General features: G+C 42.6%; 4 protein-coding genes across 6 annotated transcripts; 2 read left to right on the top strand and 2 right to left on the bottom strand.

Annotated features, from left to right (window-relative positions):
• The first annotated feature begins 10 nt into the window (after window positions 1-10).
• On the top strand, window positions 11-6,420 carry LOC139574128 (SLC35A4 upstream open reading frame protein-like). 2 transcript variants are annotated; one of them, XM_071398322.1, is made up of 3 exons: window positions 11-179; window positions 3,762-3,860; window positions 4,074-6,420. In XM_071398322.1, exons 1-3 carry the CDS (start codon window positions 114-116, stop codon window positions 4,269-4,271), a joined length of 363 nt encoding a protein of 120 aa, XP_071254423.1. In that variant the 5' UTR covers window positions 11-113; the 3' UTR covers window positions 4,272-6,420. The 2 variants fall into 2 exon arrangements, with proteins under 2 accessions (XP_071254423.1, XP_071254424.1); XM_071398323.1 differs by lacking the exon at window positions 11-179 and adding an exon at window positions 701-818.
• LOC139574127 (probable UDP-sugar transporter protein SLC35A4) lies at window positions 4,869-6,420 on the top strand. Its single transcript, XM_071398320.1, has one exon. It carries the CDS (start codon window positions 4,869-4,871, stop codon window positions 5,844-5,846), a length of 978 nt encoding a protein of 325 aa, XP_071254421.1. The 3' UTR covers window positions 5,847-6,420.
• Window positions 5,918-8,153, bottom strand: golga6l9 (golgin A6 family like 9). Its single transcript, XM_071398324.1, has 3 exons — window positions 7,025-8,153; window positions 6,756-6,906; window positions 5,918-6,570 (listed from the first exon to the last, which is right to left on the bottom strand). The coding sequence occupies exons 1-3, from the start codon at window positions 7,127-7,129 to the stop codon at window positions 6,503-6,505; spliced, it is 324 nt and encodes a 107-aa protein (XP_071254425.1). The 5' UTR covers window positions 7,130-8,153; the 3' UTR covers window positions 5,918-6,502.
• Window positions 8,154-17,346: 9,193 nt separating this feature from the next.
• LOC139574126 (H-2 class II histocompatibility antigen gamma chain-like) lies at window positions 17,347-22,031 on the bottom strand. Of its 2 annotated transcripts, none has more exons than XM_071398318.1 (9): window positions 21,684-22,031; window positions 20,714-20,883; window positions 20,354-20,442; window positions 20,061-20,117; window positions 19,850-19,933; window positions 18,805-18,889; window positions 18,412-18,612; window positions 18,163-18,216; window positions 17,347-17,949 (listed from the first exon to the last, which is right to left on the bottom strand). In XM_071398318.1, the coding sequence occupies exons 1-9, from the start codon at window positions 21,761-21,763 to the stop codon at window positions 17,942-17,944; spliced, it is 828 nt and encodes a 275-aa protein (XP_071254419.1). In that variant the 5' UTR covers window positions 21,764-22,031; the 3' UTR covers window positions 17,347-17,941. The 2 variants fall into 2 exon arrangements, with proteins under 2 accessions (XP_071254419.1, XP_071254420.1); XM_071398319.1 differs by having other exon boundaries at window positions 20,354-20,439.
• Between the last annotated feature and the right edge of the window lie 797 nt (window positions 22,032-22,828).

Genomic DNA, 22,828 nt, shown 5'->3' with positions numbered 1-22,828 from the left:
AAAGGTTGGCGGACCAAGAGTCGAAGGTCAGATTAGGAAGGAAGAGGTGGTGTTTGCTCGATTGCACTTAGGACATTGTACACTGAACTCGTCACAACATCTGGTTGGCAAGCATGTTAATGGTTTGTGTCTGGAGTGTATGGTCGATGAAACGGTGGAGCATGTGTTGTTATATTGTTGTAAGTATGTTGAAGAGAGGGAAATATTGAAGTGTGCGGTTATTGAGGTTGGATGAGTTTCGGGGGTTTGGAAGGGATTTGGGGGATGGGGTAGGGTCTATTAGAAGTTAGTAGGGCTCTTTTTTATTTTCTCAGAAGTACTGAGTTAGATAGGAGGATTTAGAAATATTGTAACCGTGATTGACCACACACTTCAGCACAGTCGGTGGCGGAATGTACCGTTAACGTTGGTTTGCGGACCGCCATTACATCATAGAAGAAACTACGGTTTCCACTAGTCTAGATAACACAGCAACCTATCCCTGACAGTGCATGGGGGTACAATCATTTATGACACATGCCCTAAAATAAATGATAGCACGGGAACAATATCTGAATTTAATCCAAGCATGCTGTCAGTCCTCTGTAGTAACTAAATGTTCAAATTTCCATAGGCACAGATCTCGAATCAGTGTCCCCTAACTATATCCAGCCTCGATGGTTGAGAGGTAAAACAGCTAGCTAACTTGCAATCAGTGCAACTTTGCCCACAAACAAATAGTGTTCCAGGCAAAAGTAATCGTTCTGGAGTGGCGGTGCATCCTAAGCATATGAGTAGATCACAGAGCATTCACTTAAACAAAAATGGCGGGTGACAAGGTGAGTACTGTTTATAGCCTTCAATCTTTTTTAAGTGTCTTGTCAGAAAACGAGCTATTTAAGAGTAGCATGATCCAATCATAAACCAACTAGCTTTAACTTAAAACCACATAGGCACGGTGTGTTGGTAAGTTGTCTGGGGACGTGTAACGTTATTCATTACGGAAACGGTCTAAGAAGCAAGGAGAAGATGGCGGAAAAAACTGGTTTTGTTTGAGACTGCAGCTAGTGAGTTTAATGGGTTGCAGTGGCAAAGAAAAATGGAACCAAGAGAAGTAAAACGGTGTTGTAAACTACTTGACTCGTTTTTATGTCGGAGTGAGGGTTTTGGATCAATGCTAACTTACTTTGGAAATCCGTTTAACGTCTCGAGGAAAATCTGGGTGACAGTCACAAGAAGTGAAAATCGTTGTGAGACACACAAAACCACTTCTTGTGGGTCTGCGGAGCATGAGAAGCGTGTTTTAAGACTCAAAGATACCGGTGGAACGTTTCCTGTATGGATTTTCGTAGCAGGGCGCCTATCAAGTTTGTGGTGGGGAGTAGACTCTTGGCGCGTCAACTCCCATTTCTGGTTGTCAATCTTCCAGAACGTCAGTATTTTTGCAGGGGAGGAAACTATTTTGCGTAGTCTACTTCTAGAACACACTCTCGCATCGTTCGCTGGCTACATTCCCAATCCGGCCCTCATACTATTATGGCCCCCTAATCATCCCAGCGTCCAATTGCCTCATTCGTCCCCCCTCTTCTTCCCTGTAACTATTCCCAAGGTCGTTGCTATAAATGATAATGTGTTAAGTCAATTTACCTCGTTAAATACATTAAAAGAGATGGGAGGAGCACAGACAGGCTTAGGCATGTCGGCCACCAGGAAGACAGTCAGAACTGTGCATCGGTAATCAAAAAATGTAGGCTATATAGGCTATCGCAATGCTGTATTTCGCAATTCCGTGGCTTGCAATGTCTTGCGTAAATTCACTAAATTAGGAGCTATCAATGAGTAGGCTGAGCTATTCTACACTCAACAGACCGAAGACCAAACACACACTAGCGTTTTAAATAGTGAAGAGAAAGAGGATTGGGGCAGGCAGAGAGACAGACAGAACCGGTAATCTGTATCTAGCAATGCCTCGTAAATTCACCCACAGAATGGCAAAGTTATTCTTCACAGTACCAGTGAATTGAAGTTGAACAAAGCCAAATGTATCAGTTTAATTAGGCCTAAATGTGCCAAGTATTGCCTATAGCGTATTTAATTAAACCCTGGCTGGCTGTTGATGTCCTAGGTCAGGGCTCTCCAACCTTGTTCCTGGAGAGCTGCTTTCCTGTAGGTTTTTTGCTCCAACCCCAGTTGTAGCTAACCTGATTCAGTTTATCAACCAGCTAATTATTGAATCAGATATGCTAGATCAGGGTTGGAGTGAAAACCTACAGGATGGTAGCGCTCCACGAACATGGTTGGAGAGTCCTGTTTTAGGCAATCGATCGCAAAGCAGCATCGCAGCTAAACTTTTTGAAAATGGCAAGTTTCAACTTTCTCATCCATAAACGCAGTCAGCTGCAAATACGGTTCAGCAGCTCCTATCATCATAATGGGGGGCGTTGTTATTAGGAAGGACGTCTAACATGGCTGGATCGCTGAAATAATGATTACGATCACACTTCCTCAATTTTAAATATTATGGGGAGACCTATGTATACATTTGCGAGCCAAGCACGAGTTATCAGTATAGCCTATTATTGTCTAGACGTGACGTCGAAATATCTTCACGCCTACAGTTAAAAACCTCCAGTAGTAGGACTCTGCACTGATGAGGTGGCGTGTGGGCGTCCGTTTCAGCGTGTTTTCGGAGTCGAGGAAGAGTCAACTCCTACGACTCCAACCACAGGAGTCGGAGTCGACTCCCAAAATTCTGGAGTCGTGCACCACTACTACCAAGGGGGGTTATTTCTGGGGTGGCTCAAGGAATCAAGGCAGAGGATATAACTGAAGACCTCAATGGAGTGGCTGGTGCACATCAACTGACCTGTATGGTGGATGCAGAAAATACATTCACTTCATTCATGCTACTGTTCTTTGATGAAGAGTCTCTCCATTCTCATGTAAAGTTAGGCTTCATGAGATACCGAGTAAGAGCTTTTGTGCACAAGCCCCTTCAGTGTCATAAATGTAAAATAATTGGTAATGTGTCAAGTGTGTGCAGATGGGAAGAGTATCGTATGCCAGATTAAGTGAACATCTGCACCTGTGGAGGTGAACATGCTCCTGAATTCCTGGAGTGACCCTGTCATGGGGAAGGAGAATGAGGTGGCAACAGTAAGGAGTGTCCAGCGTGTCTCCTATCTGGAAGCGGTGAAAAGATTGGAAGGAACGAGTGGCGGTGAAGAAACTATGGTAGTAGAGACACAACAACCAGTTAAGGTTTCTCATCAATCGAGGGATAGTGAAATGCTACATGTTAAGGTGGCCTTTGTATTATTTATTGCAATGGTCATAAACTACAGCACAAGCAGAGAAGAAGTCTTAAGAAAATTGGAATCATTGTGAATGCAGCGGAATGTTTTTGGGGTCTTCGTGATTTCACAGACAAGGCCGTGCAAGAAATCGTATCGGTGAAATCCTGTCGTTAAACCCCATCGAAGAAGAAGTTTAAGAACCAAACAGAGCAAATGGAACTAAACGGGGAGGAACCTACCTGAATTTGTCCAATAGAAGCTTTCGTTTTTTGTTTTTTTTCCATTTGTAGTAAACAGTTTCTGTTACAAAACGTTTTGTAACATAATCAGAATAATGAACACAGCCCTGGTCACTGTCATACGCATGCATGGACTGAATAGAATGCATTAACTGACGGGCAGTGACAGAAATTGACAGGCGCTTCAGGAAGTGTTACCTAAGTTCATTGAGTGCCAGTCAGTGTAACTTACTTGCATTTGTTCTAGGATCCTTTCAAGCAGATGAAGGATCTCAACCAGCTTAAGAATCAACTGGAAGATATCCAGAAACGTGTGGAGACCGAATTTGCAGCAGGAATTCCACAGGTACAGTATGTTGTTATCCAATGTTAGAAAGTAGGTGAAATGTCACCTTATGAAACAGGACAGCAGACAAACCATGAACCTCAAGTCAGTCCTAAAACAGTAATAGAAGAATAGACTAATGATTGCTTTTTAAACGAGAGTCATAAAAGCATGCCATATATTCTATTTGTTATGCATACTTTGTCCTGACTGGTGTTTCCTGTTCTCTCCCAGGGGGGCTCTGTGCTGGCATCTCCCTTTTTGAAGGGGTTCCTGGCTGGGTACGTGGTGGCCAAGCTCCGCTCCTCAGCTATCTTAGGAGTGCTACTAGGAACATTCACAGGCATCTATGCTGCACAGAACTATCAGGTGCCCAACATTGAAAGCACTCTGAAGGACTATATGAGTTTGTTTAGAAAAGGACCAAAGTAATGGGAAGAACCGGGCCTAGGCTTCATCTTCTACCTGCCTAAGGTTAAGGACACAACCACCACTTCTGTAGAGGCTCAAACCTCTATTGTGTATACAGCGCAAAGAAAATGTGGATTTAACTGGATTTTGAAGTGTCTGTTGAGGGGTCCAGTGTGAAAGCCTCGGTTTGTTTTGGGTTTTGTTTAAAGGTTAAAGGGTAAATCTACATTCAGTGCCCCGGGAACATCTGCTATTCTCTCTGCTGATCACTGTGGTTCAGATTATAAAGTGTGTAAAAGGTGATGAGGTTCTGTACTTTGAGTGTAAGGTTACATTGCAGGGATATTTGACTGCTTGCCTTAGTAAAGTTGCCTAGTACAGCAGCCATCTAATTGATTTTGAATCAAGGACGTTAACAGCAAGACAGTGGTTTCATGTTTTGTCATCACAAATAACTTATCAGCTTAGAATATGAACATATCTTGAGAATATTCTGTTATGGTTGAATAGATTTTGCCTAATTTAGGGGATTTAAAAAAAATATTTTTGTTGCCCATTTAGAGGGTGTTTGTATTTGTACTTTTATTCGCAGGGTGTTAATAACATGCAGTATTGAGAATGATTGTGATCCATGCCGTGCGGTCCGGGTCCCCATCCCGTCACAGGAGGTGGTGGAGGAAGAGGGTCCAGTGGGGTGTCCTCCTAGGACTGATGGTCCTGATCTATGGCTCCCATGCACCCCTAATAGCCCTCACCAAGGTGGATGGGCGGGTTCCCTTTAGCTCCTCCTCCTGTGTGCTTCTGATAGAGCTAACCAAGCTTTTGGTGTCCCTAGCCACTCTGCTCCTGACTGGGGACCTGTCTGCCCTGCATGCCCCCCTGTCCCTGGCCATCGTGGCCCCCTACGCAGTCCCAGCCACACTCTATGCCTTCAACAACAACCTGGTGGTCCTCATGCAGATCTACATGGACCCCAGCTCCTTCCAGGTCCTCAGCAACCTGAAGATCGCCTCCACGGCCCTGCTTTACTCCTTCTGCCTGGGGAAGAGGCTGCGGTCCGCCCAGTGGCTGGCCCTGGGGATCCTCATGGGGGCCGGGGTGTGTCACAGCTACTACAGTCTGGATCTGGAGTATCCAGGGCAAACTGAGGACCAGGCAAGTTCCAGGCTTCACATCACTGCCTGGGGCCTTGTTCTAGTGCTGGTTTACTGCTTCATCTCAGGGCTGGCGGCCGTCTACACAGAGCAGGTGCTGAAGAGCCAGCGACTACCCCTAAGCCTGCAGAACCTATACCTGTACGTGTTTGGATTGGCCATCAACTTGATCTCCCACCTCTTAAGCATGGGGGGAGAACAGGGTTTCCTGGAGGGTTACTCAGAGGTGGTGTGGGCCATTGTGGCTGGGCAGGCAGCAAATGGGCTGCTGATGTCAGTAGTGCTGAAGCATGGCAGCGGCATCACCAGGCTGTTTGTCATCTCTTGCTCTATGCTGGTCAATGCTCTGCTCTCCTGGGCCCTACTGGGCCTGCAGCTCACCCCCTTCTTCCTGTTACCCACCTCTATGATTGGCCTTGCAGCCTATCTGTACTACAGTTAGCAGAACTCTGCTAACTGACTCCCATTCCACCACCCCACCACAATCTCTGGCAGCACTTTTTACCAGATGATACGTTGACATTAAGGTTGGAATGTTTTTTTGGTTGGAGTGTTCTTTTCCCGTTTGAAATGCATTTTTATTTTAGTGATTCAGATCCAGTATTTTTCATCTCATGTCCCAAATGGTCCATTTAGTTTGAGTTATTTGAAGTTTCTAATTTGATTGTTGATTATGTAATAGAAGCTGCACTTTAGCTGAGACTTACAGAGCCCTTCGTCACACTGTGACGATCTGTTATGCATAATGTACTGCCTACTTTTCACTTGCCTTTGATTTCCAGGTCAATCAAATTCCTCCATATTCATTCAAGCCTTTTCTTCAATGTATCATGGGTAGGTGGATTTGAGTAATACGTCTCCATTATTTCTACATTGTCCCCCAACACTTCTTAAGTGGTGCTATAATTGTCAGTATGATCATTATATTAGCATTTATCATTACCTCTGCCAATGTCAAGACGTATAGTACAGAAAGTGTTTATGCAATACTATATATTAAAGATGAATATTTCAAATGGTTGTTTTATTTCTTTGGTATTTTCTATCAGAAATAACATGCCATAAATCCATGAGAAACATTTTCCCATCCTCTCACTGTTACTGGGATACTCTTTGTCCCTTGAGGTCACCCTGCACACACAGAATGTCCTTTAGCTCTGCCAATGCTATGGAGGAAGAAGAGAAAGAGAGAATCTAATTTATTGATGAACTACGTTTAAAACCAATAAATCAAGGTATGCAAGTGATTTAAAAATCAGTTTTTCTCAAAGTAGTATCTACTCTGCCTGTACTGAGACAAAAATATGTTATAGTTAATGTTATACAAGTGTTATCCAGGTGTGTAACTCACCTTTGCGGAGCTGTTTGTTGTCTGCCTGTAGCTGTTGGTTCTGAGAGGACAGGTAGACTGCATCCTGTATGGCCTCCAGCAGGAGAGTCCTGTACCTGCCCTCTGACACCCTCCTCTGCTCCTCACTCACCTGGCGGAAGACCCGGAACACCTGATAAGGAATTGAGGGTGGGGAGACAGAGCTTAGTATGGTGGTGAAAGGTGTGACACTGGCACAAATGGGCAAGATAGGTTGGTTCAAACAATGGCAGTGCAGGTAAGGGCCCTACCTGCAGACTCTCCTCCCTAAGAGAGTGCAGCTCATGCTGGTGTCTGTGGTACTGTGTCTCCAGGTCTCTCTCGGCCTCCGAGGCCTCAGTGTGCAGGGCCTCCATCTGTAGAATCAGGACCTGTCTCTCTCTGCCCAGGACCAACAGCTCCCTCTGGGTGCCCTCAGTCTGACCATAGGGGTAGATTTATGGAGGCAGGACATTTGACAGTTTGAGTGTCTAAGATGTGAGGAATATCATAATTAAATCAATCTCAAATGTTACTCACCTGCTCCTGCCCCAGCTCTCTTTCCATCTTCTCCACCTCCTCCTGTATCACTCTCCCATGATCCTCTTTGATCTTCCTCCTCCGCTCCTGTGCTCTGTTGTACTCCGCCTGGTACCAGTCCTCAAGTTGTCAAAGGAGGAAGATATTTTACATTAGGGACAGATCACTTTGTTCTTCTCAACCTCACAGAACAGTAGAGTATTCCTGGTACCTGTTCTGAGTGGTCAGATTTCTCACTGCTCTCCTGTTTCTCCTCTCTCAGGGCTTCCTTTAGCTGCTGGATCGTACCCACTCTCTCCTGCATCCTCTCCACACTTACTCTCCCCTCTGTGAAAAAGGAAAGACACACAGTTCTTGGGATTCACTGTTCATAGCGACATAGGCCTCTGATCTCTACACTATTCTATTCTGTAAGCCTAACACCCGATATAACGGATCACAATCATCAACTGAGAAGATTAGATGAATCAGGTAGAAATCCTGGGCAAGCTGGAATAGTGTAGGTTCAAAGGCTGTTCATTATGAGAGAATGCCAAGAGCGTGCAAAGCTGTAATTAAGGCAAAGGGTGGCTACTTTGAAGAATCTAAAATACATTTAGATTTATTACTTATATTTTCCTTTATTATATTACATACATTTGAAGGACAGTATATTTTATATTAGTAATCTTTTGTTTGTTTTTAGTCCTAGTGATGGAGTCAAATTGGGGTCACGATAGGGGCTGCACCAAATGTTTGATGTAATGTTGCATTGATAGAAGGGGAGGGGCTATGGGACCCCTCCTCTACATTTATAGGGTCCTAGACTACAGATTAACAATATATATATTCATTGTAGGGATTTAGAATTGTTCCACAGTCTTTAAGTCTGTGCCTCTTATAAAGAAATGGGATATGGGGGGGGGGGGGTCTGTGAGAAAGCATTTCAAATATAAACAAAGAGCCCTGTAGGGGAGTAGAAGAGATAAGAGGCTAGTCAGACATACTTCTATAAATCAACTTGGGGGAGTGGGCTTTTACTGCTGAGGCCTTAGAAAACACTGGAACTATTGTATTTCTTGCAAGTTTGTATAGCTGTGTTTGCATGGGCTTGGTCTGAGGAGTAGCAGGTAATGACATCACAGGGGGTTGACTACAAGCATGATAAAAACAACTTGGACTTTTCCTATGGGGCAGAACTCAGGAGAGACATCGGTTGTATGTGTGATGTTTGATCTTTGACTTCTGTCTACAGCTGTACATTGATTAAAATTGTTATGATTTATAAGTGCACATTTTGAGTGTTCCTTCTTTGTTAAGTAATAAAACGGAGCACAGAAAAACGGAACCAACACTAGCCTTCAGCTACCCTCAACCGCTCCCATCTATCTCTGAAGACCATCTAGTTTTGATTTATAGCTGACATATACAGTATTTTTCTAATGTACTGTGATGTTTCACAAAAGTTCTGAAGCTTTCTATTGTCATAGTTTCTAGAGATTGTAAATGAAAAGAAACACATTTTCTAAGAGTATTATTATATTATTGATCGATTGACTATGACTTTTCAAATCACCCAACAGTGCTATTTACAGAGTTCCAAGTAAATGTTGCAATTTGTCAGCCATTCCTGATCTAATTATTCTGTCTCTTCACAGTAAAATATGCAGAGCTGGGATGTTTATATCCCCCATATATATATAACATTCTATTGATTGCAAGAATTTTGTATAACCATTTAAATTGAAAAACGAATTTTGTGTATCACTTCATAAACCATGAAATTGCAACCAGCTATCTATTTTTTTGTTGTTTTAAAAATAGTAATATTTTGGAGATTATTTCATTTTCAAATAACCGAAAGTGAGAGGTTCTAATCTGAATGAAGGGAAAAGGCCATTCTTGAACACGGGGTGAGCTATTCTTATTAATCTGCTAGAGAACGAGTTCGGATTTAAATATCGTTTTTGTATGATTGAGGCCTTTAGTGAGAGGTCCAATCCTTTAATATTTCATCATTTCTGCCTTCCGGATTCATATTCATTATATAAATAGGCCTGTTTAATTTTGTCTGGCTTGCCGTTCCAAAAAGAGTGGAATCGTTTTTTGCTCATATAATTTAATGGTAGGCCTATCAAAACTGTGCATTTTAAGTAGAAAGCAAGTGCATGATCCCACAGGAAATATGGGAGTTTTTTTTAATGTTCCGGAGTTTGGAATATTGGTAGCCTACACTACCGTTCAAAAGTTTGTGGTCACTTAGAAATGTCCTTGTTTTTGAAAGAAAAGCAATAAAATAACATCAAATTGATCAGAAATACAGTGTAGACATTGTTAATGTTGTAAATGACTATTGTAGCTGGAAACGGCAGATATTTTATGGAATATCTACATAGGCGTACAGAGGCCCATTATCGGCAACCATCACTCCTGTGTTACAATGGCACGTTGTGTTAGCTAATCCAAGTTTATCATTTTAAAGGCTAATTGGTCATTAGAAAACCCTTTTGCAATTATGTTAGCACAGCTGAAAACTGTTGTCCTGATTAAAGATCTAAAAGATTTAGATTTAGATGCACTATTGTAAAGTGGCTGTTCCACTGGATGTCATAAGGTGAATGCACCAATTTGTAAGTCGCTCTGGATAAGAGCGTCTGCTAAATGACTTAAATGTAAATGTAAATGTAAAGAAGCAATAAAACTGGCCTTCTTTAGACTAGTTGAGTATTTTTTTTATATATTTCACCAGTTGAGAACAAGTTCTCACTTACAACTGCGACCTGGGCAAGATAAAGCAAAGCAGTGTGACAAAAACAACAACACAGAGTTACACATAAACAAACATACAGTCAATAACACAATATAAAAATATATGTGCAAATGTAGGCCATAGAGGTGAAAAAATTACAATTTAGCATTAACACTGGAGTGATGATGTGCAGATGATGATGTGCAAGTAGAGATACTGAGGTGCAAAAGAGCAAGAAGATAAATAACAATATGGGGATGAGGTAGTTGGGGTGTGCTATTTATAGATTGGATGTGTACAGGTACAGTGATCGGTGAGCTGCTCTGACAGCTGATGCTTAAAGTTAAAAAGGGAGATTTAAGTCTCCAGCTTCAGTGATTTTTGCAATTCGTTCCAGTCATTCGCAGCAGAGAACTGGAAGGAAAGGCGGCCAAAGGAAGTGTTGGCTTTGGGGATGACCAGTGAAATATACCTGCTGGAGCGCGTGCTACGGGAAGGTGTTGTTATGGTGACCAGTGAGCTGAGATAAGGCGGGGCTTTACCTAGCAAAGACTTATAGATGGGTTTGGCGAGTGGGCCAGTGGGTTTGGCGACGAATATGTAGCGAGGGCCAGCCAACCAGAGCATACAGGTCGCAGTGGTGGGTAGTATATGGGGCTTTGGCGACAAAACGGATGGCACTGTGATAGACTACATCTATTTTGTAAATGACATCGCCAAAGTCAAGGATCGGTAGCTAAGTCAGTTTTACGAGGGTATGTTTGGCAGAATGAGTGAAAGAAGCTTTGTTGCGAAATAGGAAGCCGATTCTAGATTTAATTTTGGATTGGAGATGCTTAATGTGAGTCTGGAAGGAGAGTTTACAGTCTAACCAGACACCTAGGTATTTGTAGTTGTTCACATATTCTAAGTCAGAACCGTCTAGAGTAGTGATGCTAGTCGGGTGGGCGGGTGCGGGCAGCAATCGGTTAGGGGCAGGCATTTAGTTTTACTAGCATTTAAAAGCAGTTGGAGGCCATGGAAGGAGTGTTGTATGGCATTGAAGCTCGTTTGGAGGTTTGTTAACACAGTGTCCAAAGAAGGGCCAGATGTATACAGAATGGTGTCGTCTGCGTAGAGGTGGATCAGAAAATCACCAGCAGCAAGAGCGACATCATTGATATTTACAGAGAAAAAGAGTCGGCCCGAGTATCTGGAGCATCAGCATTTGTGGGTTCGATTACAGGCTCAAAATGGCCAGAAATAGACTTTCTTTTGAAACTCATCAGTCTATTCTTGTTCTGAGAAATGAAGGGTATTCCATGTGAGAAATTGCCAAGAAACTGAAGATCTCGTACAATGCTGTGTACTACTCCCTTCACAGAACAGTGCAAACTGGCTATAACCAGAAAAGACATAGGAGTTGGAGGCCCCGGTGCACAACTGAGCAAGATGACAAGTACATTAGAGTGTCTAGTTTGAGAAACAGATGCCTCACAAGTCCTCAACTGGCAGCTTCATTAAATAGTACCCGCAAAACATCCCGAAGATGCGACTCCGGGATGCTGGCCTACTAGGCAGAGTGGCAAAGAAAAAGCCATATCTCAGACTGGCCAATAAAAAGAAAAGATTAAGATGGGGAAAATTACACAGACACTGGACAGAGTGAGGAACCCCCCCCCCCCCATTCCCCATACCTATACACCCCTCCTATAAATAAAAAAAGACCCCTAAACCACACCCCTTATTACCCAATCCCACCATACACCTCTCCTAAATTTAACACAAAAAAGAGCCCTTGATACCCTACCCCTATATACCCAACACACCCTTGAACCTACCCCACACTCTTATTGTTTTAATTGTTATTATTTCATTACTTTCTATAAAGGCAAACTGGTTGTTTATTGGTCCTTTTGTGCTTTGACCCCAGATGGATGGTGAATGATGTAGACTAGCCAGTGGAGACCGATGGGAGGAGTTATAGGAGGACAGGCTCATTGTAATGGTTGGAATGGAATTAATGGAACGGTATCAAACACATCAAACATATGGAAACCACGTTTGACTCCGTTCCATTCATTTCATTCCAGCCATTACGATGAGCCCGCCCTCCTATAGCTCCTCCCACCAGCCTCCACTGAGACTAGCGTAGTGGTTATCCTATCACAGCGACTTCAAGGGAAAACGGGATTTCGCACACTAATCATGCAGGTTTCATCTAGTGTATTTTGGTGGTCATATTTAGAACTACAGCTCACCCTAGTATATTTACAACTACAGCTCCCTACAGCACGCTTGTGTACTTATTACAGTCCTCACATTGCATACACACTACCTTGGATGTGTTCGTCCACCTCCTGTCTCAGCTGGTCCTGCAGGTCTTTCCTTCTCTCTATGGTCACACTGTGGTCCGTGTTGTGGTCAGGGTTATGGTCACTGTTATCAATATGTGTTAGGGTCTTTGGGGAATGCAGTCCCTGCCAAATCAACACAACTCTAAATACTCATTGCAGAGATTGAGGCATAGTTTATTTGTTGTTTCAGATACAGCTAGATATGCTATTCTCTACAGGAAAGAGACTGTATCTCACCTTTAGATTCTGGGTTAGTTCTGCCAGCCTATGGACATCCTCCTCTCGATGGTCCCCTTGTGACATAATTTTTGTTCGAATCTCCTGAATACTGTCCCGGATCTCATGCTCAGTTACCTTTGGACACCATCGTCCCATTAACCACAACATCATGAAAGAGATTGATCAATAACACGAATTGACCCTTTATAACAAGTCTCATGACACACATACATTGGACAGTAAGTAGCGAGGTACTTACAGGTGTGTTCATGTCCTCAGAGAAAACAGTCTGAAGCCAAACCAACAAGAGTGTTGCGAGTTCATTTGGGTTTGATTACACTGGCCTGAAATATTTATGTCCCAGACTCCATTTTCACTGGTCAAGGGGTGTACAGTTACTCAGGATGCGGATATGAGTTCAAAACAGAGGTTACCTTCAGATAGACTTTTCCAATAAAGAAGTTGTTTGTTCTCTAGCCTAGTATGGTTGTCTCTGGAAAAAGACCAACTCACAGCAGTCTGAATTGAATGTTTAGATCTATTTTATTATGACTGTAATCACTGAAAAAAACAGTGTATTGCAGATGGGTATAATAATAAAATGGGGGTATTAGGTGATAGTTGGCTATTGAACTTCATTACTGTCACTGTGTCACTAGTTAATGAATCCCTTATGTTGAAGTGAGAGAAATAAGTGACCAATTTAAGGCAACATTTTGAAATTCTTTACTCACCCTCTTGATTGTTGTAGTTACATGTCTGCAGTAAGTCCTGAAACATATTTTAATATCTTGAAAAGTCAACCCCACTCTTTAACATTCCATATTCTGCTTTAGTAAAAAGGGATAGTTAAACTTCCATTTTTACTAAAGGTCCGCTTTCACCTGAAATCTACAAATGTCAAAGGTATGCAGGAAAATGTCCTCTTTTTAATTTATGGGAACTAATCAAATATGTGAATGACAGAGATAATAGTGGTGCAGATAAGATATGAAGGATGTGTCAGTGTTGCCAACATATTTAGCGAGTATTCAGACTCCTCTAGCGACACATTTTCAAAAAGCGACTAGCGACAAATCTAGCAACTTTTTCTGTTGTTATTGGAGATTTTTGGAGACTCTGACGTGAAAGCACGTATCGTTCTTACTCTTCTCAACGAGCAGCGGGTGCTGACGTGGGCCCCACACCCGTCCAAAAGCACGCGGCCCAGTCCTCTCGCAGCAGTCCCTCCCAGCTGCAGTCAGAGCAGGAAATGTTCACCCCTCCGCATCCAGACTGCAAATTAATCGCGCATGCGGGAAGCCACCGCCGGCTGATCCCTGGACCCTGATCTCTCTTTTGACGAACATATCAAGACTGTTTCAAGGATAGCTTTTTTCCATCTACGTAACATTGCAAAAATCAGAAACTTTCTGTCCAAAAATGATGCAGAAAAATTAATCCATGCTTTTGTTACTTCTAGGTTAGACCACTGCAATGCTCTACTTTCCGGCTACCCGGATAAAGCACTAAATAAAGTTCCGTTAGTGCTAAATACGGCTGCTAGAATCCTGACTAGAACCCAAAACATTTGATCATATTACTCCAGTGCTAGCCTCTCTACACTGGCTTCCTGTTAAGGCAAGGGCTGATTTCAAGGTTTTTCTGCTAACCTACAAAGCATTACATGGGCTTGCTCCTACCTATCTTTCCGATTTGGTCCTGCCGTACATACCTACACGTACGCTACGGTCACAAGACGCAGGCCTCCTAATTGTCCCTAGAATTTCTAAGCAAACAGCTGGAGGCAGGGCTTTCTCCTATAGAGCTCCATTTTTATGGAATGGTCTGCCTACCCATGTGAGACGCAGACTCGGTCTCAACTTTTAAGTCTTTACTGAAGACTCATCTCTTCAGTGGGTCATATGATTGAGTGTAGTCTGGCCAAGGAGTGTGAAGGTGAACGGAAAGGCTCTGGAGCAACGAACCGCCCTTGCTGTCTCTGCCTGGCTGGTTCGCCTCTCTCCACTGGGATTCTCTGCCTCTAACACTATTACAGGGGCTGAGTCACTGGCTTACTGGTGCTCTTTCATGCCGTCCCTAGGAGGGGTGCGTCACTTGAGTGGGTTGAGTCACTGACGTGATCTTCCTGTCTGGGTTGGTGCCCCCCCTTGGGTTGTGCCGTGGCGGAGATCTTTGTGGGCTATACTCGGCCTTGTCTCAGGATGGTAAGTTGGTGGTTGAAGAAATCTCTCTAGTGGTGTGGGGGCTGTGCTTTGGCAAAGTGTGTGGGGTTATATCCTTCCTGTTTGGCACTGTCCGGGGGTATCATCGGATGGGGCCACAGTGTCTCCTGACCCCTCCTGTCTCAGCCTCCAGTATTTATGCTGCATTAGTTTATGTGTCGGGGGACTAGTGTCAGTTTGTTATATCTGGAGTACTTCTCTCCTGTCTTATCCAGTGTCCTGTGTGAATTTAAGTATTTTCTCTCTAATTCTCTCTTTCTTTCTCTCTCTCGGAGGACCTGAGCCCTATGACCATGCCTCAGGACTACCTTGCATGATGACTCCTTGCTGTCCCCAGTCCACCTGTCCGTGCTGCTGCTCCAGTTTCAACTGTTCTGCCTGCGGCTATGGAACCCTGACCTGTTCACCGGACGTGCTACCTGTCCCAGACCTGCTGTTTTCAACTCTCTAGAGACAGCAGGAGCGGTAGAGATACTCTTAATGATTGGCTATGAAAAGCCAACTGACATTTACTCCTGAGGTGCTGACTTGCTGCACGCTCGACAACTACTGTGATTATTATTATTTGACCATGCTGGTCATTTATGAACATTTGAACATCTTGACCATGTTCTGTTATAATCTCCACCCGGCACAGCCAGAAGAGGACTGGCCACCCCTCATAGCCTGGTTCCTCTCTAGGTTTCTTCCTAGGTTTTGGCCTTTCTAGGGAGTTTTTCCTAGCCACCGTGCTTCTACACCTGCATTGCTTGCTGTTTTGGGTTTTAGGCTGGGTTTCTGTACAGCACTTTGAGATAACAGCTGATGTAAGAAGGGCTATATAAATAAATTTGATTTGTATACAAAAAATGTTATGGTTGAAAATGTTCATGTTTTACTGTGACTTGTTGTAGGCTCCTAAGTGGACCATAAGGTTAAAAACCAAACCAAATTAAGAAAACTAAACAAAAAAAACAAATAAAATAAAAAACTAAGTAACTCCGCCAGTGTATTTTTCGGGTCACTTTTGCCGGTCCCAAGTCCGGATAAAGGAGGAGGGTTGGAATTGTGACATAAAAAAACAAGAATCGACAGAAGAAACTTAATTTGTAGTTCTAAACATATTTAGGGTGTTTTTTACTCACTTTTTGTCTCTCCCACGACATTATTCCTCTCTCCTACACGTCCATCACAATTACATGCACATGGCCAATTATGCAAATTAGATCACAGAACGGGACCACCGAGTGCTGAAGCGAGTTAAAATCATCTGTCCTCGGTTGCAACACTACAGAGTTCCAACTGCCTCTGGAAGCAACATCAGCACAAGAACTGTTCGTCGAGAGCTTCATGAAATGGGTTTCCATGGCTGAGCAGCCGCACACAAGCCTAAGATTACCATGCACAATGCCAAGCGTCAGCTGGAGTGGTGTAAAACTTGCCGCCATTGGACTCTGGAGCATTGAAAACGCGTTCTCTAGTGATGAATCACGCTTCACCATCTGGCAGTCTGATGGACGAATCTGGGTTTAGTGGATGCCAGGAGAACGCTACCTGCCTGAATGCATAGTGCCAACTGTAAAGTTTGGTGGAGGAGGAATAATGGTCTGGGGTTGTTTTTCATGGTTTGGGCTAGGCCCCTTAGTTCCATTGAAGGGAAATCTTAACACTACAGCATACAATGACATTCTAGACGATTCTGTGCATCCAACTTTGTGGCCACAAATTGGGGATGGCCCTTTCCTGTTTCAGCATGACAATGCCCCCGTGCACAAAGCGAGGTGCATACAGAAATGGTTTGTCGATATTGGTATGGAAGAACTTGACTGGCCTGCACAGACCCCTGACCTCAACCCCATCGAACACCTTTGGGATGAATTGGAACGCTGACTGTGAGTCAGGCCTAATCACCCAACATCAGTGCCCAACCTCACTAATGCTCTTGGCTGAATGGAAGCAAGTTCCAACATCTAGTGGAAAGTCTTCCCAGAAGAGTGGAGGTTGTTACAGCAGCAAAGGAGGGACCAACTCCATATTAATGCCCATGATTTTGAAATGAGATGTTCGACGAGCAATGTCCACATACTTTTGGTCATGTAGCGTATGTAATTTACCAAGAATTATACTCCCTCTGCCAAGGAGAACGTTGTATTACCATCATCATACATAGAGGCATGCCACCCTACACCAAAATGTTGTGCTTTAAAAAGTAATGTTCTTCAGTAACCAACATCTTAGTATAGATGTTCTGCACACAGATCTAGGATCAGCTTACCCTCCCCCAATCCTAACTTTAACATTTATGGAAAGAAAAGTAAAACCGATGATGTGTCAACAGTTAATTTCATCCTACTGTAGCCTACTCCTAACCAATATCATAACACTTCATCTGCAGTCTTGTTATGGTCATTCATTTTACACTAGTTGTTATTTTGTGGTGGGTAGATTCTATGTTAAATTAATCTATGATATCCCAGAACTAAGGTCTCTAGTCAGATGGTACCATGTATATTTAAGTAGTCTGTCCTAAAGAGATTAATGTACAATAAGAGTTACAAAAAAAACAATTTTAGTAGGAAATAGCACTTTATTAATTTGTATCTGTTCACCTATCCCTACGTTCATAATAGTCAAAGCATGCTTCAAAGACATGGTTATAGAGGTTTAAAACACGACATCTATGTTAGAAAATCTAGAGAAAAGCTGATCAAATAAGCCCCTATGGCAGTCTATGTGGAGAGACAGAATAGGGAAATGGGGTGGGGCTAGCCCCCATCAGATGGATATGATTGGAGGGCCAGGTTAGGGGACTAGGGGTCAAAGTTGACAGGAGTGGGGTCAGGGTTTGGGGGATGGAAAAGTCTGGGTGTTGTGCATGGTATAAAATGTAACACACATCTTATATTTATATCTTAAACGCTTTACATAGCTGTGTTGAGTTCAGAAGCAGAAAAAAGCTGTTAATAATGTTCACAGCATTTATACTGTCCAAAGAAAAATATTATCCATAAATCAAAAGAGAGTATTTCATTGTTTCGTATTCCAGATAATTGACCTTTATCATGATAGAGGGAAGAGTGAAATAGTCATTAGAAGGAAAAAACATTTTCCCATCTGACAGTGAGATGAGGAGAGAGCAGGCCAGCTGGTGCCCTGGTGGTTTTACTCATCTGCAAAATATAGAGAATAGAATCAACCATATGTACGAAACCATCATGCAATCTATTCAGATGAACAGTACACAGTGTGAAAACAAAACAGTCAGACAACACTTTTAATTCCATGTAATCAAAAGTGTTGTCTAATGTGTTGTATCCCTCTCTCTGTCTGTTTGTTATTGAGTTTATTTCTCTCCATTTCGGTTTTGTCTGTGAAACACTCACCCTTGTACTCCTTCAGCTGCATCATCCTGGGGAAAGCCGCCATCCGACTGGGGACTGCGGGGAACAAACAGTAGCATGAGACAAAAATAGTCACATCGCTATCTATATGTACATACAACTGCGTAGATATACCATGGCATGTGAAATAGTGAGCAAATGAGCTTTGTTATAGACTGCAGAATACACTAAAAAGCAATTGAATGGACACAGAGGTCAGTAACGCTGTATAACTGTCTGCCTAGTTCCTACCTCTGTCACAGGTGGCTCTGCCGCGTATGCTGGTGCCCTCGATGACTTTGCCGTTCTTGTCCACACACCAGCAGAAACCAGTGGCGTGCCAGCACTGCATGGGCAGGTAGTTGCCCTGCTCGTCACACTGAGGGAGGTAGGCACCAAGCTTACGGCTCTGGGACGACTTCTCCAGGTTACACTTGGTCTGCAGGCCGGCGGCTGAGGAACAGACAGAAGATAGGGAAAGACGAAAGAAAAGAGGAGAGAAAAGGTGAGTTTTTATTCAATACTTGGTTCATGTCGTGGATGAAATTAAGAGACAAAGAGACAAGACAGAGGAAGTTGTGCATTCGTAAGGTGGTGTGAAGGTTGGTGGGGGGTGGTGATGGCGGGGGTTTGTGGTAAACTCACCAGGCTGAGGTGTGGTGGTGGGTGCAGGGGGCTTCTCCTGGGCCATCTGGAAGAGCAGCCAATTACGTGCCCAAGTCTCAAAACCCTGCAGAAAACACAGTCAGGGGTTAAAGTTCAAATAAGATAGGCCTAAGTGTGGGTCATACACTGTATATTCATGGGATATTATAAGGAGACCAAACATTCAGCCTGCTGCACAGTCACTATGTAAGCTCTAGTATAGAGTGCCTGATTAAATTGTGGTTAAAAATTGTGGTTAAACTCTCTCTATGGTTAAAGTAGTAAGACATGCATGTCAAAAACTGTGTCCTTCATTAACGATCATCTTAAATCGAAATATTTTATATTACCCTAAATTCCCTATGGTAGACAAAACGTCTTAGTACATTAAACAAACTAATGTTTTCACCACACAAGAATTACAGGAAATACACATCCTTTTTTACCTCAGATTGGTTGTGTTAGTATGAAAGTTTATTTTGAAATTCAATTGCTTGTACCAGATAATTATCTTTGGTTTGTACTAATCAATTCCAGTCTAGAGTGACCGACTGGTAAATATTGGTGCCTGAGAAGTTTAAAAGGTACTAATTTACCAGAATACAAGTTATCTGAACACAAGTGTGAATAGTGTGTCTGTAGGGAGTAATTTTTCTGTATTGTCTTCAACATATCACAACTTATTTCAGCATATTGATTATGAATTTGGACATCTAAAACCAATGTTTTGACACTGGGCTATAAATGTAAAATCCATGACAACAGGAAGCAGCAACAGTATCATTTTCAACTTACGCTTTAGGAATATAAATTATTATTTTCACATTATTTTTCAACATGAATCTACTTAATTAGGTCAAACTACTGAATGAGGCAAAAAAAACTTGCTATCATTTATTGGTTTTGATTATATAAGTGAAATCGTTGAAATATGTTTGTGTATGTTCTCAGGGTGAGTCCCAAATGGTAAACAGGAGCCTTATGGCCCTGGAATGCACTAAAGAGAGAATAGGGTGCTATTTGGGACACGCAGATTCAGTCTCACCTTCCACTCGGCCTCCTCCATCTGTCTCTTCAGGCTCTGCAGGTTGGCCAGGAACGTCTCGTTGAACTGAGGTAGCTGGGGGTTCTAATAAAAACAGACAATCAAATGATTGATCAATCAATCGATTGTCAATATTTGACCTTTCTCTGTCTTTTGTAGAGGTGACTTCAATGCAAAGAGTGGCTAAATGAATATTTATTTATTAATTTACCTGCAGCAGATCCTTCACCTGCTTCTCTAGGCTAACAATGGCAGTGGCCTCCAATTTCTGATGGGAGAGTGGAGAGACAAACTGAAAATAAATACTCACCACACGCATATTTTTATTTCAAAAGAGCAGGAAGAGGGAGCTTAGTCCTAAGGGGGTAGATGTACAATGCAATTTCACTGGAGTTAAACACAAGTTGACAGTTGGAAGGGAGCTTGTTGCTGCCACCTAGTGACCGCTTTTCCTCAGTTTATAGAAGCCTTTAAGAAGAAGCAATGGGGAAACAGGAGTCATACCGTCATGGGAGTCTTTACGTCCTCATCAGTGAAGTCTATCAGCCGCGGCATGCTGAGCATGGGCATGTGCATCTGGACAGGGGCTACTGCTTGAGCAAAACGGGGGTGACAGAGACCAATGAGTGCACACTTCAAATTGGGAGAACGCTAGCTCCTCCAGAACTACGAACTTCAGAGGAATAAACCCAGTTCCTGTATTCTTCTTTTCTATCAAGTCCCCCCAGTCTCTCTTCCTAAATAAGTATATCTCACTTCCCTCTCCTTTGACCACCAACACTACCTATATCAACACCACTCCTTCCCTCCTTGTTCCTCCATCTCCTCCCTCCCTCCCCTTTCCTTCCCCCCTTCCTCCCCTACCTGGAGGTCTGTTTCTCAGCTGCTTGCGCATGTTGTCATTGCTCTTCTCCATGTCGTGGATCTGGCCCCTCTGGTTGAAGACCAAGTAGGCAGTGAAGGCCTGGCCGGCCAAGAGAAGACAGGCCAACACTGTGAACCCTGCTATCTTCAACGGACGGCTGTTAGAAGCCCTAAAGGAGGGAGGGAAAGAGAGATATAGAGAGATTACACCTTGACTCATGGGGACTGGATCAAACATTTTCAATGTCATTTTCAAAACGGTATGAGGATGTCCATAATTGCATTTCTGACATTTTTGGGTTTGCCCTGGTATGTTATGTGAGATCAGTGCACCTCCCCCCAAAAAACGAACTAATCAAAGCCCTGGTCCAGAGTCAAAAGCTAATCCTAAACCAGTTCTTATGCAACAAAGAAGTACCCACCCCCCTTTTTAGAATGAAAATATTAAACCGTTTTCTGTTCCTCATTCCTGAGCCAATGATTAATGCAGGTTTGTGAGACATCACTAGTTGCTAGGCAGAGGCTTTGACTAGGAAAGAGCGAAAGTATGGGGAAGCCCAACCTAACCAAATGACTCCCAATTTTTTTTAAAATATTCCCTCAACAATGACTATAATCAACACGTTGGGAATATAATTCAGAAAAATACATGAAATCAAAATGTCGTGATTGCATGTTCAATATCATTTGTGCATACTTTCAATAATGTAAATTGTAAATTCAGAATAGCATAGCCTACCAGTTGTAACCTTTAGCATAAAATATGACACCTTTTTAAGGACTTTCCTAATATTATTTTAATACAATAATTTGAGTTTATACATACTTGAACCTTCATTTGGAAGATAAAGAAACACTGACCCTATAGGCAAAATGAATGTTTACCGATTTAACTGCAACATCTATCTTTAATTTATAATACTAAACGAATTAAATATGTTTTATAGATTTTGCAGTAATTGTGTCTCACCCTCTTGTAGCTGTCATTGGTAGGATCACGTCCTGGCTCCCTGTGCGCTCCAGGAGCGCATCATCATGTTGCTCCTCCATTCTCTCCGCGTCCAAGTTCTCTCAAATCAAAACTAGTCTGGGTCCGACGAAACGCAACGATTTAACAGTGTAGTAAATGAGGAAGGGATCTATTCGGGAGAAAGTATCCGGTTGAAATGAATAGAACGATGGTCTAGCCTGGAATTAAATGGAAAGTCCCGAGTCAATAAAGTGATGGGCAGGTTCCACTACATTGTCGAGGAGTTTATTCTAAGCTGTCATTGGTCAACCTGCCCTGCATCACTTGTTGATGGAGGCAGACAAATCTGAACTGATGAAAAGAAAGTAGTTAAACTCTACATAGCATTAATAGTTGTTAGAAAAACCCTCAGATTTAAAATTTAAAATGAACATCCCATTTGATTGGTTTACGAGGAAACGCTTTTACTCTACAGATCATAATTTATTCTGGAATGGGTGCAACATTTAAAACGGATACCCCAGTGTTTATCTAGCCCTGTACCTGCACTGTCCCAGTAATTATATGAGATTTATTTGATCAAATCATGAATAGAAAGTATACTTATGGATAGAGGTTTGAACCAGTGCAATATTTTGCTTCTCTTATTTTCAGGAGGTAATAATATATAGATAGAAAAAAAGATCATTTGGCTTTTGTCCTTATTTCTATTCTGAAATGGGATGCAGCTCCTTTTGAAGCTGCAGTGTGGTCATAGGAAAGGTTAGTATGATATTAAAGTTGATAAGGACGCAAGATGTTTGAAACCTTTCTCCCCAGAGACAACATTGTCATATTATAAAGTTCTATTCTCATTGGATGTCTTGAAGGCTATTATCTACTTCTGTAAACGGATCATCGGTCACTCCCTAGTTCTTGATCAGGATTTCCCCTTATTCTACAGTGAACGTTGGGGATTTTCGTTTTAAGGAAGCGGTGATGAGAAGACGATGCTGTCAAGATAAATCACATCATTGTGCGAGGACATAAAAAAGTCTCAATACAGTAAACATTCACTCATAGTCAGTTTAGACTCAGTCAGTCTGGAGACGGATATCTGTACTGATCTTATACACAGCGTCAAACTGAAACCATTATAAGATGAT

This window comes from Salvelinus alpinus, chromosome 4 (assembly GCF_045679555.1).
Source record: "Salvelinus alpinus chromosome 4, SLU_Salpinus.1, whole genome shotgun sequence".
In the NCBI taxonomy this organism is placed as follows: domain Eukaryota; kingdom Metazoa; phylum Chordata; class Actinopteri; order Salmoniformes; family Salmonidae; genus Salvelinus; species Salvelinus alpinus.
This window is presented reverse-complemented; position numbering and strand designations above follow the sequence as displayed.

What these genes read in the sequence shown, in the direction of transcription:
- LOC139574128 (XM_071398322.1), top strand. Translation starts at nt 114, where the DNA reads ATGTTAATGGTTTGTGTCTGGAGTGTATGGTCGATGAAACGGTGGAGC. An exon ending in GCATGTGTTGTTATATTGTT is followed by an intron (nt 180 to 3,761) that starts GTAAGTATGTTG and finishes CATTTGTTCTAG; the next exon opens with GATCCTTTCAAGCAGATGAA. An exon ending in TTGCAGCAGGAATTCCACAG is followed by an intron (nt 3,861 to 4,073) that starts GTACAGTATGTT and finishes GTTCTCTCCCAG; the next exon opens with GGGGGCTCTGTGCTGGCATC.
- golga6l9 (XM_071398324.1), bottom strand. Translation starts at nt 7,129, where the DNA reads ATGGAGGCCCTGCACACTGAGGCCTCGGAGGCCGAGAGAGACCTGGAG. An exon ending in TTAGGGAGGAGAGTCTGCAG is followed by an intron (nt 6,907 to 7,024) that starts GTAGGGCCCTTA and finishes ATTCCTTATCAG; the next exon opens with GTGTTCCGGGTCTTCCGCCA. An exon ending in CAACAAACAGCTCCGCAAAG is followed by an intron (nt 6,571 to 6,755) that starts GTGAGTTACACA and finishes CTTCCTCCATAG; the next exon opens with CATTGGCAGAGCTAAAGGAC.
- LOC139574126 (XM_071398318.1), bottom strand. Translation starts at nt 21,763, where the DNA reads ATGGAGGAGCAACATGATGATGCGCTCCTGGAGCGCACAGGGAGCCAG. An exon ending in CCAATGACAGCTACAAGAGG is followed by an intron (nt 20,884 to 21,683) that starts GTGAGACACAAT and finishes TCCCTCCTTTAG; the next exon opens with GGCTTCTAACAGCCGTCCGT. An exon ending in GCTGAGAAACAGACCTCCAG is followed by an intron (nt 20,443 to 20,713) that starts GTAGGGGAGGAA and finishes GTTTTGCTCAAG; the next exon opens with CAGTAGCCCCTGTCCAGATG.
- LOC139574127 (XM_071398320.1), top strand. Translation starts at nt 4,869, where the DNA reads ATGATTGTGATCCATGCCGTGCGGTCCGGGTCCCCATCCCGTCACAGG.